At 35.4% G+C, this 17952-nt stretch overlaps 1 protein-coding gene across 2 annotated transcripts in view; it reads right to left on the bottom strand.

Moving 5' to 3' along the window:
* Positions 1-17952, bottom strand: part of DYM (dymeclin) — a 377165-nt gene that overhangs the window by 232562 nt on the left and 126651 nt on the right. For both annotated transcript variants that reach the window (XM_029234371.1, XM_029234366.1), the window contains exons 9-11: positions 10815-10997; positions 7194-7372; positions 5212-5337 (exon numbers count right to left, since the gene is read on the bottom strand). In XM_029234371.1, coding sequence (XP_029090204.1) covers positions 5212-5337; positions 7194-7372; positions 10815-10997 — 488 coding nt within the window. The remainder of the gene's footprint in view (positions 1-5211; positions 5338-7193; positions 7373-10814; positions 10998-17952) is intronic.

The raw sequence follows: 17952 nt of genomic DNA, 5'->3' as shown, positions 1-17952 counted from the left end.
ATCGGGAGGCGGCCTCTCAACCACTGCGCCACCAGGGAAGCCCCTGCTTATTTGTTTTTAAAGAATAAAGAGACTGAATTTTACACAATACTTTCTTGGTATCTATTTAGATTTATCATTTGACAGTTCTCCTTTATTCTGTTAAAATGATGAGTTACATTCATTGTTTTCCAAATGTTAAGCCAACCTTTCATTCCTGAATAAATCCACCTTGATTATGACATGTTATCATTTCACATATTGCTGGTTCAGTTTGTTTATATTTTGTTTCTACTTTCCTATTTGCATAAATGACATGTGCCTGCAATTTTCCTTAAATTTTGTTAAATTTGGTATCAAGATTATGTTGTCCTCCTAAAATGAGTTGGAAAGATTTCCCTTTTTTCTACCATCTAGATGAGCTTCTATAAGAAGCTTCCTTCAATTTTCAGAAGAATTCATAGGTAAAAAATCACCTGTGCCTACAATTTTCTATTTAGGATGATTTTACATTACAAAGCCAATTTCTTTAATAAAAACAATTATTTTGATTTTCTGTTCCTTCTGTGAGCTTTGCTTAGGTTTTTTTCTAGAGGGGGAGGGGATGTGTCCATTTCATGTAACATTTAAATTTTATGGTATAAAATTACTTGTATCAATAGTATCCTCTGAGGATTTTTAAATATCTGTGGAACCTTTCCTGATCTCCTCTTATGCACTTGCACTCTCAATAATAAATGTTTGTAGTTTTTTTTCTTGATCATCTTTCTAGGGATTTATCAATCTTACTAGTTTCATATATTTTGCTTGTAATAGAAAAGCAGAAAGATATAAAATCAAAGATCTAAGCTTCTACCTAAAGAATTGAAAAAAATAAAGAACAAGTAAAGCTTAAGCAAGCAGAAGAAAGGAAATAAAGAGCAGACATTAATGACATTTTTAAAAATTGAGAAAATTCAATGGAATCAAAAGTTGGTTCTTTGAAAAGATTTTAACAGAGGGAAGGAAGAAAGGGAGAATGGGAGGGAGGGAGAAGGAGAGGGAAAAAAGAAAGGAGAAGAGACGAGGAGAGAGAAGAGAAGAGAAAAGAAGAGAAGGGAAGAGAAGAAAAACCTCTAGCCAGATAGATGAAGAATAAGAGAGAAAAGACACACATTCCAATACCAAGATTGAGAGAGGTTAACATCTCTATGGCCATTACAGATATTAAAAGGTAATAAGTTTAAAAAAAAGGTAATAAGAATGTATTATGAACAACTAATGACAATGAATGCAATACCTTAGAAGTGTACAAATACCTTGAAATACACAAAGTACCAAAGCTCAAAACTTAACCAAATTGTATATGAAAATATATATAAAAGGATACTACATCATGGCCAAGCGCAGTTTATCCCATGAATGCAAGGTTGATTTAATATTCAAAAATTAATCAGTATATAATTCACTATATTTACAGACTGGAAAAAAATCCACGTGATGCAGAATATATAAAGAAGCCTTACAAGTCAATAGTAAGACAAAAATCCAATTTTTAAAAAAGGAGGTATGGGGGGCTTCCCTGGTGGCGCAGTGGTTGAGAGTCTGCCTGCCAATGCAGGGGACACGGGTTCGAGCCCTGGTCTGGGAGGATCCCACATGCCGCAGAGCGGCTGGGACCGTGAGCCACAATTACTGAGCCTGCGCGTCTGGAGCCTATGCTCCGCAGCAAGAGAGGCCGCGATGGTGAGAGGCCTGCGCACCGTGATGAAGAGTGGCCCCCGCTTGCTACAGCTAGAGAAAGCCCTCACACAGAAACGAAGACCCAACACAGCCATAAATAGATAAATAAATAAATTTTTTTAAAAAAAGGAGGTATGGCTAAACAGGGCAACGTGAGGGACATCCCCGTGGTGATGGAAATGCTCTGAATCATGACTATTTCGAAGTCCATGTCTTGGTCGTGGTACTATACTACTGTTTTGCAATTATAGCTGTCACTGAGTGAAAACAGGTAAAAGGTACATGGGATCTCTCTGAATTTTTCTTACAACTACAATTTCAAAATAAGTATAATTTAAAACAATGGGAAAAAACTTGGAAAATACTTCACAAAAGCAAATATGTAAGCACATGAAAAGTACATGAAAAATGCTCAGTATCACTGGGTATTAAGAAATGATAATTCTAACCAGAATAAGATACCAGAATATATATCACAGACAGCTAGGTCCACAGTGGATGATTCCATGTAGAGAACTTTGTAAAAACACTTGACTTACTCATTTTTACTATTACACATAAAAAGGAAAAGGATAAAAGTAAACAGATCAACAAGAAAGTTAGACTCTAGAGAAAAAGAACAATTTCTTTAAACACCTGAATGTCATCTAGAATATCCTGAAATCCTTATGGAATGGACTTGAATGTTGACTGAATCTAATGCCTTCCCTATCTTACCATCCCTGTTTTGGCAGTCAGTAAAATTTAATTTTAATGCAAAATCCTGTGCTAACTTAAAATTGTTTTAATTACCAAATGTAATGAAGATACAAAAAAGTACACAAAATAATATAATAAAAAGTACATCCACTGTTAAATTATGTCAAATCTTAATATTTTGGTCAGATATGGTTCAAAGTTTTGCGTGGTTACTTCTTTTACTTTTGTTTTTGCTGCTGTTGAAGTGAAAAGAATATTACAGACCTAGGGGAAGCCCCACTGTGCACCCTTCCCCATTTTCACTCCCCTTTCTTGCTCTGATATAGCCAGTACCCTGACTGTTTTACTTTGCATGTTCCACACATTTTCAATATTATAAACAGTGCTTTAGATGACCACTAATAAGCATGTCCTCTCTGCAAATGTGCAAGAGTCTTCCTAGATAACCCTGGAGTGAAATGCTGACTTGTGGGGTATACACAGCCTTCAATTTTACCTGTATCCCTTAAAACTAAACACACACCTGTCTTATGACCCAGCAATTCTACTCCTAGGTATATGCCCAAAAGGATGAGTGCACATGTCCACCAAAATACATGTTCAAAAATGTGCACAGCAAAAATAGCCCCAAAGTGGGGAACAAAAGCCAAATATCCACCAAGAAGGGCATGAATAAATATACTGTGGCACATTCATACAATGGAATAGTACACAGCAATAATAAGGAACAAACTAATGATACAGTAACATGGGTGAATTTTAGCAACACTGTCTTCAGTGAAAGAAGCCAAAATAAAAGAGAACACCCTAATTTCATTTCCTAATGCCCAGTAATAGTAAAAGCATTTTTCGTGTACTTTGCATGTGCTTACATATCTTCTTTTGAAAAGTATTTTTTCCAAATTTCTCCCCAATGTTTTAAATTATACTTTTTTATTTTGAAATAATTGTAGTTTTAAGAAAAATGCAGAGATATCCCATGTATCCTTTACCCACTTTCCCCCAGTGACAACTATAATTCAAGGAGAAGCAAAAACTAATCTATTAGGAGGGAATTCAGAATGTAGTTTGGTGTGGGATATTGACCAGAATAGGGCAAAAGGGAGTCTTCTACTATGCTAGAAATGTTCAATAACTTGATCTGGGTGGTAATAATACAGGTATATATATATACATAGAAACTCATAAGTTGTACCTTTAAAATTTGTGTACTTTCTGTTTTATACTTCAATTTTAAAATGTTTTTAAAAATCATGGTTTTTCAACTTATCAAAGGAAAGATAAATGCTAGTTTAAAAAAAAAACTAAGTCAGTGCAAATATTTTCCCTCATGGTACTTTACTAAATAAAAGAATCAAAAAAATGTGTATGTTTTATCCTCTTTCTACAGTGTCAAGATCCCTTAAACCTTAGTTGAAATGATGGTCACGCTATGTAAGAGGCAAAAATAGTTTCAACAGGAACAGTAGAGAAGAGTAAAGACGACATGAAAGCTCTACTGAAGAAGAAGGTGTCTGTACTCAAAGAAAAGTGAGACCCCTATAGCCCCATTCTCCCAGCCGACCCCCACACTAGACTGGAAGAATCCCTTCTCAGAAATTGATCAATTACCCCAAAAGAAAAGGCCTACAGCCAGTAGGACACCCAGGGAAATAGAATATGTAGAGCTCATTACGCTGAAGAAGTCTTGCCCACACACAGAACTTGCAGTCAACATTTTAGTGCATGCTCCTCGATAGAAACAGATAAGCAAGAATCACCACACATTTCAGGAAAGCCTCCAACGAGGACTAAGACAGGAGCCAAAGACGAAAATGAAACGGAGAAAATATGCAATATGTTTTAATAGCTTTAGAGGGGGTTCTCGGTTCTGCTAAAGTTGGGAGTTGCCTTAGTGATTGGTATATGAATATAAAACAGGGCAATGATGTGCTACAGAAAAATTAAAACATGTACAAGAAAGGAAATACAATTATCAATCACTCCATTTGAGGGTAGAATAATAGTTAACAAAATCATAATAATGTAAAAGCTGAGTTAACCAAAAATGATAATAAGATGGAAGAAGGAAAAAGTCTCTGTGCTGGAAAGGGGTCTAGGAACCCAGAGGGAACACTCAAGATGTGCAGGAGGGAAAGCAGTTAATCTCTAAATCTGAAAAATCAAGAAATAACAATATAAGCATGTTATTTAGAAACATGGAAAGAGCTGACAGCATTTGTCTTTGGAGAGTGGTAATCAGGTATGGGGTAGACATGGGGTCTGCTAGTTTGCATTAAAACCTAGTACTTCTGTGTAAGTTTTGAACTATGTACATGTATTACTTTGACACAAAGAAAATACCAAAGAGGAAGATAAAATCAGTTTGGGAATGGAACTCACAAACAGGACTAAAATGTAAAGAGTTAAATTATACTACCCTATTTTACATTGTTTTACAAAACAATTTTCAGTCCTCTTCTTCTTCCCTATTCTTTCACTCATTCTACATAAAAGGAGCAAACCTGTTTGATAATTTCTGCCACAACTAAAAAGTGGAAATGGAGAGGAAAAATGATCTCACTGCAGCAAAAACATTCCTATCAATTACTAAAGAAACTATTTTGACAGAGTTTTTAATAGTAGCTAATCGTCATTCAAAAAAAAAAAAGCATCACTTCATAAATCTAAAGAAAGGCACACCATTTCTAAGTCAGGGACTTGCAGAAATATCTACCAGAAGCAAAAGAAGGAAGTAGGGTACTAAGGGTAGTAAATTTTATGGAGTGACATATCTGTTCTGTAACTCCGATTAAAGTGAAGCTAACTTACCACTTCGTGAATGGATCTATTGAAGCCATCATCTTCTGTAAGGATCAACAATACTATAAGGGCCATATAGACATGGTGTGAATTTCTTTCTTCCACATGATACAGAATCTCGAGAATTGGTAAGACCTAGTGAATAAAAATTTTAATTTACTATTACCATTACTTTATTATAAAACCAATGTTTTAAACCTCTATACTTTTATCATGTACCCTTTGCTTTAATTTCATAAACCAGCCTGTGACTGAAAGTACTTTCCATTTGTATAACTAAAGGACCACCAGAGAAAAGCATCCTCTTCTGCAAAGGTGCCGCCATGTAAAGGCTGGGTTTACAGAGACCATTTAGGCTCATGGTCAACACCTGACACTCAATAGAGGCGATTCAGCCTCCAGCCTAGCAGGAACTTACACAATAAGGTATTCTTACAAACAATGCAATATATCAAGCATTACCTTCTTAACAGCAAAGATTGTAGGATAAAAGAACTGTTAACAACAAAATCAGATCAGCATAGTGAATTTCCTACCAGTAACATATTTTCTAATCACAGACTCAACAAATTATAGAAGGAAAAGGAAAGGGAAGGACATCAGTTAAAACATTATAAAAGTAATCTATGCAAGACATTAAAAACAAAAACTAATATACAAGCCCCACCTCACCCCATCCCAGCCCCCCAAAAAATCCCCAAACAAAACCTTTTAACTTTTCACTGGTGCTGCCATCATATACAGACAACTGTTCCCCTGCATGATCTTTTGTACCAACATCCGTACCATGGAACTTTCTAGAGCCGATGATGTCATGGGCTTTCTGCTTATTCCCATCATTTTCCTTAGGCTACATCATGTTCAGAATTGTCTCTGCTTATATTCACTCACCCACTAGTAAATAAGCCTTTTCTTTACAAGCTTTTACTCACATGAGCAGTACACTGTCACACCCCATTTTGCTATTTAAGCCAATGTTTTCCACATATAGCTGGTGTGCAGATGGGTTTGTTCATCACATTTTTTTGTCCTTAGTGTCACTCTGACATAGAATATGCTCTTCAATAAATTCTAATATTCCATGTTTACTCATTACTTTCATGTTTAATGCTGAAAAAAAGTGGCCACCAAATCCCTGGTGAATCCTGCTATCACTCTATAAAAATTGGTGCAGAGGGGACATTCCTGTTGCCACCAGCAAGCTGCCAGCTATTTCAGAGATGTTCACAATTTTATTAATGCATGAACAGTCCAACGTTATCTATAGTTATGTATTTCAAACATGACATCAACACCTTAGTGAGGCAGCTTACTTTTCATAGAAACATTTTTGTTTACACATTAGTTATAATGGAAATCAATAATTGCCCATAGGAGTTGTTGTCTATGAGCAAAAACTTGGAACCAATTTCACTCACATAGTAAAGGGTAATGTACATTTATATGATATCTGGCAACGGTACCTTAAAATAACTATAACACTCCAGGAACTGAGTTCAGACAGCCTTAGTGTCAAAGCCTGTTGAAGGGATAGGACACTTGGGAAACTGAGTTGAAAAATCACCCTTCCTTTTAGCCATACTCATCAGGAATATGCGACAACTGTGGCCAGCTACTTGAATTTAGTGAGCAGGCACTTAGTAGCGGAAAGGAACCAGAAGGGTATAAAAATCTTCTTGACAATGGCAGCCAGTGCTTCTTGGAGGACTTCATCCAGGCTGAATCATGGGCAGTGGGTGGCTGTTAAGGACCTAAAGGACAGGGAAGTTTGCTGTGCTGTGTGCTCTCCTGCTCTGCACTGTGACGCCATCTCTACGTACACTGTCTCCTGCACTGTAAAACTCATACCTCTGCCTTTGCCTGGTGGCATCTCCCTATCAACCTCTTGACTATCACCTTTGCAACCAGGCAAATATACATATCCTCTTGGGAAAAGAAATTACTCTTCAAAATATTATAAAATATAAAACCATGTTTAATATGATACTTACAAGATTTTCCATATCTGTGCGAGCCAACATGTATGTTCTAATATTACTATTCTGATGGAGCAATGTATACAAAAGGAGAGTTGCTTGATCAGATGTCTGCTGTTCACATAGGGCCATATACAAACTGTTAAAGTTAATCTGGAAAGCATGTGGAATTGACGAGGGGAAAGGACTGCTATCTGGAATATGAAAAACACAAATTTTTAAAAAATACTACATCTATTTTCTAGACTGTACCTGATATTAAATAATAAAAGTATTGTTAATGTATACAATTCAGTTCCCATTAATTTTGTGTAAGTTGCTACACTTCAGGCTCAAAATTTCAATTTGTATTCTAAATTCTACCTAAAAAACAACTACACTAAAACATGACTACAGTTGATAACACAGTACTGTACATTTGAAATTTGCTAAGAGAGTAGAACTGAAATGTTCTCACCAAAAACAAAAGAAACAAAAACAAACAAAAAAACAACCCCCCCCCCCCACAAAACACAAAAACCCAACCCAACCTAAACTCAGACAATTTATTTCTCTGTACTATCTAAACCACAGCTTTCCAATGATTATAAATGTATGAGCAAATACCATGTTACAGAGGGACTTTTTTTTTAAAGCCAAGTATAAAAAAAACTAAGTCACGCAGTTTGACTCCACTACTATTTTTGCATTAACATAGCTGAATTAAATTGTCAATAAAAATATGAGCTTAAATAAATACAGCTATGGGGGTAGGCAAAAAAAACCATACAATTAATACATACAATTTAACCACAACATTGAAATGCTTTGTTACCAAAACTAAATGGTCATGAGTCCTAAATAAAAATATCTAGAGACAAACAGAAAATTCTCTTGTAAGGTAAGAGTTTAAAAGAAAAAAAAACTGCCTTGAAGCTAAGTTAATTTTTTTCAAATGAATTATCACGGCTGAAGTATCCATCAATGTCATCAATACATTTATGAAGAAAATAGCTAGGATAACATATAATTTAGATAATTTTAAAATGATATCAAAATCAGTATGTTCAACATTAGCTTCTGTAATAGAACGTACCAAACCTAAGACAACTCTTGGAAAACATAAAACATTTTTGTTTAAAGGAAAACTTAAAACTAATTGACTACAACCACTAAGAAACTTTTTTTTTTAAGTAGTTACTGGAATGATGAAAAGCATAAATTACAACCCACATAGGGAAAATTCTTGATATTCCAAAACTGACATAGCCCCTTTCCTACAGTTTACTGGATTTGTTTAAAAACGGAAGCAAGCAAGGTTAGGAAGTTTAAAAGGAGGTAAAGCTAGGTCAACTGACTTAGAGAAAATTACAGTCTCATCAGATAAAACACTGGAACACAAGAGCACAAAGAGCTGATATTTTAATGTGTTTTGACAAGTATGCAGAAAGAATTGTTTTTTTAAAGACCCAGAACCACTAGCAAAACAAAACAAAACAAAATTTTAAAAAACCACTGCTTTAACATTTCCAGAAGCTGTGCTCTTATGGAAAAGAAACGTGTGCCAACAAAATCTTTATGATAGCACAGTCCTATGTCTCTCAGATTTTCCTTTTTAACCTTTATATTTGTGGGAAGAATGCATCTAAAAAATGTCTTCAACTTTACTACAAAGTGTCCTCACTTTTCCTTCCACATTCAGAACATAGGTTATTTTTTCAATCCTAGCACTGTATTTTTGACACTTACAAAAATAATTGTTTTGTAAGACTGACCTATATTTTTGCAAAGGATGGCAAAAGGAAGTGTTGGATATATTGTGAGTATGCAAATATTACAGGATTTACAGAAGACTTGCTGGAGGAAGATGCTGGACACACTACACATCTTTACAATGGAAGCAGAATAACACAGGTTCATCAACCTGTATTATACCTGACTACAAATGGAATACATATGTTGTGTGTCTATATGTTACTAGCTAGTAAGCGCTATGAACCAGCCATTATACTGACAGCTTTACGTGTATTTTCCTTTATTTAACCCATATGACAACCATGTCATTACTCTGACCAGTTTTACAAAGGGTAAAATAGAGGCTTAGAGAGATTAAGCAACTTTTCCAAGATCATCCCTGAGTAAACACAGATCAGCTCCTGTTGTTTTCACCACATTATACTGTTTCTTACAACAGCAGCAATAATTTAGTGAGTCCGTCCTATGATAAATGCTCATTTAATTCTTCTAAGAACCTTATGAGGTAGAGATTATAATCGCTGCTTCACAAATAAGGAAACTAGTATATAAAGAATATAATCTGGGATATGAACCCAGGTCAGTCTAACCCTAAAGCCAATGTTCTGAATCACACTGTTCTGTACCACAGTCTCCCAAAAGATGACTCTCCCAAGAAGGTTCAACCCTAAACAGTATCATCTGGCCAGAGCAGCAAAAGTAATAATAGCAGATACCATATACTGAACACCTGCTATGTTGCAAAATCTGAGCTAATCATTTCAAAACCCTACCTTGTTTGGTACTTATACAAATCCTATTAGGTGATACTATCTTCATTTCACAGAAAAGGCCATTGAGGCTTATTGAGATTAAGCAAACCGTGAAAGGCCTCACAGCTTTGAAGTGACAGGAGTGTGACATGAAGTCAGGTCAGCTTGACTCCAAACCTTCCTTTTTTAACCCTAAAGTCACACTGTCACCAAGAAGAGTACAGCAATGAGAATAGAAAATACTATTAGATACATGAGTCTTCATTTCTTATCTATCTAATTGTTAGAGACTCATATCCCCCTGCAAATAATAATGCCAGAAATGGCAAAGGCTCAGCAAACACTGTCTGTAAGAAACGTATACTAGAACAGCTCTGGAAAGGAACAAAGCAAAGAGCACCAGAAGTGTTAAAAATCTTCCTAGCCAATAACTGCACTTCTTACCCAACTTAATTATATTAGTGTTGGATGTATTTTGAAAATCTAGCTACCACATTAATCTTGCTTTTAGAGTATAACCTTTTGATAAGTGATTACTGCTTCAACATGGAACTATCCGCGCGTGCTCTACTTCAGGGTTTTGGCAAATTACAGCCCACAGGCACCCCACCACCTGTTTTGGAAATAAAGTTTTACTGGAACCCAGTCATGCTCATTTGCTTATGTATTACCTATGCTGCTTTTATGCTACAATGGCAGTTAAGAGGTGGTGACAGAGACCACAAAAGCCATCTGCCCCTTTGCAGAAAAAGTCTGCTGAGTTCTGCTCCTATCTTTAGTTATATAAAACCCTAAATGGAATATAGATTTTAAATTAAAAATTTCAAATAATGTATCATTTGGAGTTTTCCAGGTTAATTCCTATCCCTAATAGGTAGGACAGGTGGATCTAAATTAAGCACATGATGGCTTGGTTATCTCTGAAAGAAATGTAAATATAAATGGATATAAAGAACCACAGCCCTCATCTAAGATTTACTTGACCTTCCTGAGAATATACACAGAAAATTTAGTTTTTCTCATCTTTAACCAACATGAAAATATACAACTTGACAGTCATCTCCACAAGTGAAAGTACACAATATGGGGTAAACAATACCCTCTTTCCTCATTAGAAAGACTATTCAGAGGAAAAAAAAATACCACAAACCTTGTGTATTCTTAAAGGACATGATGGCCTGTCTGTAGGGGTTTGGTGCATCTGCAGCATCTGTCAGGTTGGCCAGAATCAGCAGAAGCAGGAGACTCTGGTTGGCCAGAGGGGAAGAAACTTCTGGAGCAGCAGCCGCTTTGCTGCCCACACCGCCCAGTGTGAAAACAGTCCAGAGTCCAGCTTGAGAAGAAAACACACAATTAAAATGTGCTGGGACTAGGGGCAGGACAGGAATAAAGACGCAGATGTAGAGAATGGACTTGAGGACACAGGGAGGGGGAAGGGAAAGCTGGGACGAAGTGAGAGAGTGGCATGGACCAAATGTAAAATAGATAGCTAGTGTGAAGCAGCCGCATAGCACAGGGAGATCAGCTGGGTGCTTTGTGACCACCTAGAGGGGTGGGATAGGGAGGGGGGGAGGGAGACGCAAGAGGGAGGAGATATGGGGACATATGTATATGTATAACTGCTTCACTTTGTTATAAAGCAGAAACTAATGTACCATTGTAAAGCAATTATACTCCAATAAAGATGTTAAAATAAATAAATAAATAAAAATAAAAATACAACTCAGCTCTGGTGGAAAACTACAAAAAAGAAATGTGCTGGGACTTGTAAGATGAATCTATTTCTGTACAATATTCTATACTTTCTCACATTTTAAAGTTTGAAATAACACTCCCTTTTTTGATTATGAAAGTAAAACAAGTCCATAGTTTGGAAATTCTCATATTGTCCAAGGACATAAAAATTTTAAAGACTGTCACTCCCTATTCCCATAATTCCACTTCCATTTCCCATAGATAACCAAGATAATATTAAGTTTCTTATGCATCTTTCTAAATTTTTCTTTACATATCAAAACATACACATAATTATAAAAAAATTTCACGTACAACTTTATACCAATATATTTGAAAACCTAAGCAAAATATTAAAATATCTAGGAGAAAACAAAATTGTCCAAAGAAGATGAAAGCCTGAATGGACAAATAACCTTATAAGAGTGTAAACCAGAGTCAAAGAGCCAATCCTTAAAAACCATCCAAGTCCAGATTTTTTTTTTTTTTTTTTACAAATAAGTCTACCAAACCCTCAAAGTACAGATAATTCTCATACTATATACGCAGTGCCAAAGTACAGAACAAGAATCATAGCTACATACTCATTTGACAAGGCCAGAAAAATCTCCTTGATACAGAAACTGGATTAAAAACTGCATTTAATCACATTAAAAAACAACTTAGGAATAAACCTAGCCAAGGAGGTGAAAGACTTACATGTAAGGAGGCTCATCAGAAAACTAAAAATAGGATTACCATATGATCCAGAAATCCCACTCCTGGGCATATGCCCAGAGAAAACCGTAATTCGGAAGGATACATGCACCCCAAAGTTCACAGTGGCAGTATTTACAATAGCCAAGACACGGAAACAACCTAAATGTCCAAGCACAGATGAATGGATAAAGAAGATGTGGTACATATATACAACGGAATGCTACTCAGCCATAAAAAAGAACAAAATAATGCCATTTGCAGCAACATGGATGCAAGTAGAGATTATCATACTAAGTGAAACAAGTCAGAAAGAGAAAGACTATCACTTATATGTGGAATCTAAAATATGACACACAAAAAAATAAAATAAAATAAAATAAAATAAAATATGACACAAATGAACCTATCTATGAAACAGAGACAGAATCACTGACATAGAGAAGAGACTGGTGGTTGCCAAGGGGGAGGCTGTGGGGGAGGAATGGAGTGGGAGGTTGGGGCTAGTAGATGTAAGCTGTTATATATGGAATGGACAGACAACAAGGTCCTACTGTGTAGCACAGAGAACTATATTCAATGTCACATGATAAACCATAATGGAAAAGAATATTTTAAAAAAAGAATGAATATATATGTATAACTGAATCACTTTGCTGTACAGCAGTAATTAACACATTATATATAAATCAACTGTACTTCAGTTAAAAACAAACCAAAAAAATAAGTGATCACTGCACATCACAAATTTAAATTTATTCAAAACAATGTTCATGATACAGTTGGGAAACTTGAGGCATTTAATAAGAAAATCAAAATTATATAAGAAGGTAAAACCAGTAGCCAAGTATTACTTGCTTTGGGACTGATTTGTTGTTTATCTTAACATTTTTTAAAATTTCCAGTCACTTCCTTCCACTCAGAGTATGCTCCATGACTGCCTACCCCTATATCCACCACTGTGTGTTCGAGGATAGTAAGCAAAGAAAAACACAATTAGAAAGTTCAATCTGCAAAAAAAAAAATCACAAAATGCTCTCCAAGGTAAAATATAAGTGTTTTATTTTGGGGGGGATTCTCTTCACAGCTGTGCATCTTCATTACTAGGAGAAATAAGAGTTGACTAGCACTGGACAAATTTCACAAACAAAATTCTGACTCGCTTTTAACAGAACTTGAAGCCTCCTTCCCCCCCACCCCCCTTCAAGTTTTTTCAACAGGGCTGCAAAGCTGCTTATAATGTCAACAAATGAACATTTTATTGAGAAGCTATCCCACTCCACCCCCACTGGACAGACAGCCTTCCTTCCTTTCTCTGATAAATATTACTGCTATGTGGCCTTTCCTTACAGGGAGAAATGAGGCAGCCTGCCACTGCCTACACTGTAGTTTAAACTGGCCATAATACTGGACCAGAATTCTTCCAAAAGTTTTGTTTCTTTTTGCTGATCCAAGCCTCTGATCTATGACCCAAGAATCTTAGTGGAACTGCATTTTCCTGTTGGCCAAAAAAAGCTTCTCTCCACCAAAAAAAGGGAAAGTTACAGTGTATTTCCTTCTGTTCTAAAAACCAAATTAAGGATGGTCTCCAAAGTTTTTTAATTGTATCCCTCAGGTCCTCCGAATAAATGCTTAAAATAAAATTCACCTAACTAAAACTAAAAAAGTACTGAAATTAACTAAAAGAAAAAATCTAGTGTTGATGATTCCACCTTTTAAAAGTAGTGACTTCAAGATTATTTATCCTTAACAATAAAAATGTGAGAAAAATATAAAGTATGACAAACTGAAACATCAATAAAATAATAACCAAAGGAAAAAGAACTCTCATTTTAAGAAATTTGGAACTCAAAAGTAAACTATTAAGACAACGAAATTAAGGTAAATTACTGTTTTTTATATTACTAAACATGCCACTTGCCACTATAACTGATTTCTTATATCTAAAAAATACACTACAGAACACTAATTATTCAAGCAAAACTATACAAAAAAATAATGATAACATACTATACTGTCATCCATAGTTATAAAAATCTGCTAAAAGGGTCATATTCATATATTTTGAGACTGTAATACTGTAACAAAATAGAGACCATGAAGAAATTAAGGAGAAAGCAGGTCAGCTATTACAAATACTTATGAAAATTCTGCTAGAGACATTTTAATTAACACAGATAAAAGGGTAATCAGTCAATAAATAGGTAGTGAGTGCCTAATTAGGGTTAGGCTCTATGCCAGGTATAAAAAATACAAAGAAGAAAAAAATTATACTTTGTCTTTGAGGAGGTTAGAGAAAGGGGAAGCAAATATTCATACCAATTTTCATTGCCATAATGATCCAACAAATATACCTAACTCTTCAAACATCTATACTTTTCCTATATAAGTACAGAGAAATAAGGGAAGACAGTTTCACCAATGAAGTTACTGAACATGCATCCCAGGGCAAACACTGGGGCGGAGTAACTATCTGATCCCAATACCATGCTCTCTTTCCTTTTATTAATAAAACGCCCTGAGATTTAGCTGGGCAGAACTACATTTCCCAATCTTTCTTACAGGAAACTATGGCCATATGACTAAATTCCAGCCAACGAGATGTGACTGGGAGCAGCCCATGTGAGTTTTAGATTATATCCTTAAAAGGAAATTATTTTCTCTTCAAATCCTCACCTTTCCCATGGGCTAGAACCCAGGTAGAGTGGTGGGCCGACAGATTTGACTTTGTGCACGAGGATACCACCAAAGGGAATGGCAAAACAAGAAAGAAGGAACTCTGGTCCCTGGATGACCTCAGGAAGCAAACCTGCCTACACCCCTGGGCTAGCGTAGACTTCTACGTAAGAGAAATATTAATCTTCTATCTTTTTTAAGCCACTGGTATCTGATTTCTATTAAAAGCCAAACCAATATCCTAACACAATTATGTGTTATAAAGTTCCAAAATATTATTGCTTGGTTAGAGACCTTTTTTTCCCCAAACAATAGTTAAAAAAAATTTTTGCATATCAAAAATTTATTTAAGTTTTTAAGATAATTATAGATTCATATGCTCTTGTAAAAAAATGCACACCTTTTTATCCAATTTCCTCTAAGGGTAGCATCTTACAAACCTATAGTACAGTATCACAATCAGGATTTAACACTGACACCATCAAAATACAGAACAATTCCATCACCAGTTAGGAACATCTGTATGGGAAAAAATATCTGATGATCACTAAACTTCTTTGAAGTTAATTTCTTTTAAGGGTCACATACCAGCCACAGAGGAAATGTACCATCGTGGATTAGGCAAAGTGCAAGAAACTGGATTAGACACTAAAGAACCCAAAGACAATGGGGCCCTATCCATGAAGTTTATAGTCCAAAGGAGAAATGGACATGGAAAAGACAAGCAAATAAATAAATGGTAATGAGTTTGCAGGGAGAAAAAGAATGTTACCTAAATGTCAGGATGACCCTGGAAGAAAAAACAGTTGAGAAATAACTCAGAAATCAATGTGTAGAACTGACCATTGGTTTAGACTTTTTCCAAGTTTACAATTAACCAGAGAAGCCATTCTACTTCCCCCCAGTTTTAAAAAATTTTCTTTCATTTCTTTTTCCTACTTTCTTTCTTGCTTAGAGCATCCTTCAAGGTCCAAATCAGACTCGTCTATTCTAATGAAGCAAAAACATGACTGCTTTTACAGCACTTTGATTATATGGCTCTCTCCAGCATTGTACTTACCACAGTCTGAAATTGATTATACTTATGTATGTAACTTAGGCACAAATCTTCCTGTGGACTCCTTGATAGAAAATAGCTACATCTTTTTCATGTTTCATATTCCTTAGAGGGCTCCAACTTACAAACTTAATTTGTTCCTTTACTTCAACTTTACTTTCTTTCTTACTTCAGTTACTTACCAAAGGTTATTTTTACAGTGTATAAGACAGATTTTATATTTGATATTTTAAAAGTATATAAATAATATAGATTTTATATTTGCTATTTAAAGGAAAAGCATGCTGTTTTTAAAGTTCTAAATGTAAGTGTCAAAAGTTGGCTTTAGGGCTTCCCTGGTGGCGCAGTGGTTGAGAGTCCACCTGCCGATGCAGGGGACACGGGTTCGTGCCCCGGTCTGGGAAGATCCCACATGCCGCGGAGCGGCTGGGTCCGTGAGCCATGGCCGCTGAGCCTGCGCGTCCGGAGCCTGTGCTCCACAAGGGGAGAGGCTACAATAGTGAGAGGCCCGCATACCGGAAAAAAAAAAAAAAAAAAAAAGTTGGCTTTAGTCCTATATTTTAAATTATAATACTTTAATGCTGATGAGAATACTAGGAGACAGGTGTTTTCAGACACCAGTGGTAGGACTGTAAATGGGTACGCACCATCTTTGGGAAAGGCAGTCAAGTAACGTGCATCACAAACATTAACAATACGCAGATTATTTGGCCTAACAAGTCCAATTCCACAATTTATTCTAAAGAATGAATACAAAGATCATATTAAAGAGCTATCCATCTTAAAACTCAAGAGAAACATATACACTTAAATACTGAATAAGAAGAAACTGGCTGAATTAATTGTGACATAACTCATCAACACAAGAGAAAACCAAGCCCGTGGTTAGAAATCCAGACATATCACCCAGAATGTCAACAAGGTTAACATTTTCCCAGTAGAATGTCAGCTAGTTTTTAATATCTAAACTTCCTAGAATATATCACTCAGTTTAATCCTTTTCAACTAGTGTTCATAAAATAATCTTTTATATTTGTATCTCCAAAACTCAAAACATTTTAAACAAAATAACGTACTGGGGGAGAGGGGGAATCAAATTTCATTACAAAGATAACTGGTGTGACAGAATTGTTGACATTTTGAAACTGAACTGAGTGTTTAAAAAAAAAAAAAAAACAACGAGATGAATGTCTCAGATGTTGTTGATAACTAACAGGGCATCTTAGTGTCATGCCCCGCGTGAGCCATTCTCCACCACTGGGCACACATACTAAATGTGTTTCCTAAGACCTTTCACACTGAGCCCTTGATTTTGCTAAGTGTTATACAATAAGAGGTAAAAGTTGAAAAAGTTGTAAAGAAGAGTGAGGAAAAAAATGACTAAATGGAAGAGAAGAGATTACTATTTAAATCATCACTTTCATCAGGAAGCCATGTTTTAAGCATTTTATATAAAAACACACTACTTTGTTAAACACTGGCATTTAATGTGGTTTAAAAAACTGGTTGAGTAATTTGAGTTATTATATACACTATAATTTTTAAAATTTAAAATAATGGTATTTAAATAGGTTCCAGATCAGTATTTTTGGAATAATGTCTGATTTTTGTTAATTTTTGTGATTACTGATATTAAGTGGTAGATACCTGCATTGTATAACTAGTTTGGAGGGTCAGTTGTTAGGGTCTGACTACAAAGGAACACAAGGAGACTTTTTAAGATGATGGAAATGTTCAAAATCTTATGGTTATGGTGGTTATTACATGACTATACATATTGGTTAAAACTAACAGAAGGTAAATTTTACTGTGTATAAATTATATCTCAATAAACATGACTCCTTCCTTTCCCTCTCCAAAAACATGTTGGGCATGGATGTGGAGCAAGTTGAACTCTCATATACTCTATAGTGAGAGAGTAAATTGGTGAAAATAATTTGGAAAACTGTTTAACTGTAACCACTACACTTGAATGATGCACAGCTAGGACCCAGCAATTTGCCTAATTATTATACCTAATAAAATGCTTACATTATGTGCAAAGACATGTACAAAAATACACATAGCAGCATTATTTTAACAGGCAAAAGTTAGAAATAATCAAATGTGTAATAATCATATACAT

This window comes from Monodon monoceros, unplaced genomic scaffold (assembly GCF_005190385.1).
Source record: "Monodon monoceros isolate NGI ecotype Baffin Bay Population unplaced genomic scaffold, NGI_Narwhal_1 Super_Scaffold_1, whole genome shotgun sequence".
Classification (NCBI taxonomy): domain Eukaryota; kingdom Metazoa; phylum Chordata; class Mammalia; order Artiodactyla; family Monodontidae; genus Monodon; species Monodon monoceros.
Note: the sequence above shows the minus strand (reverse complement) of the source record. Positions and strands in the feature narration are given on the sequence as shown.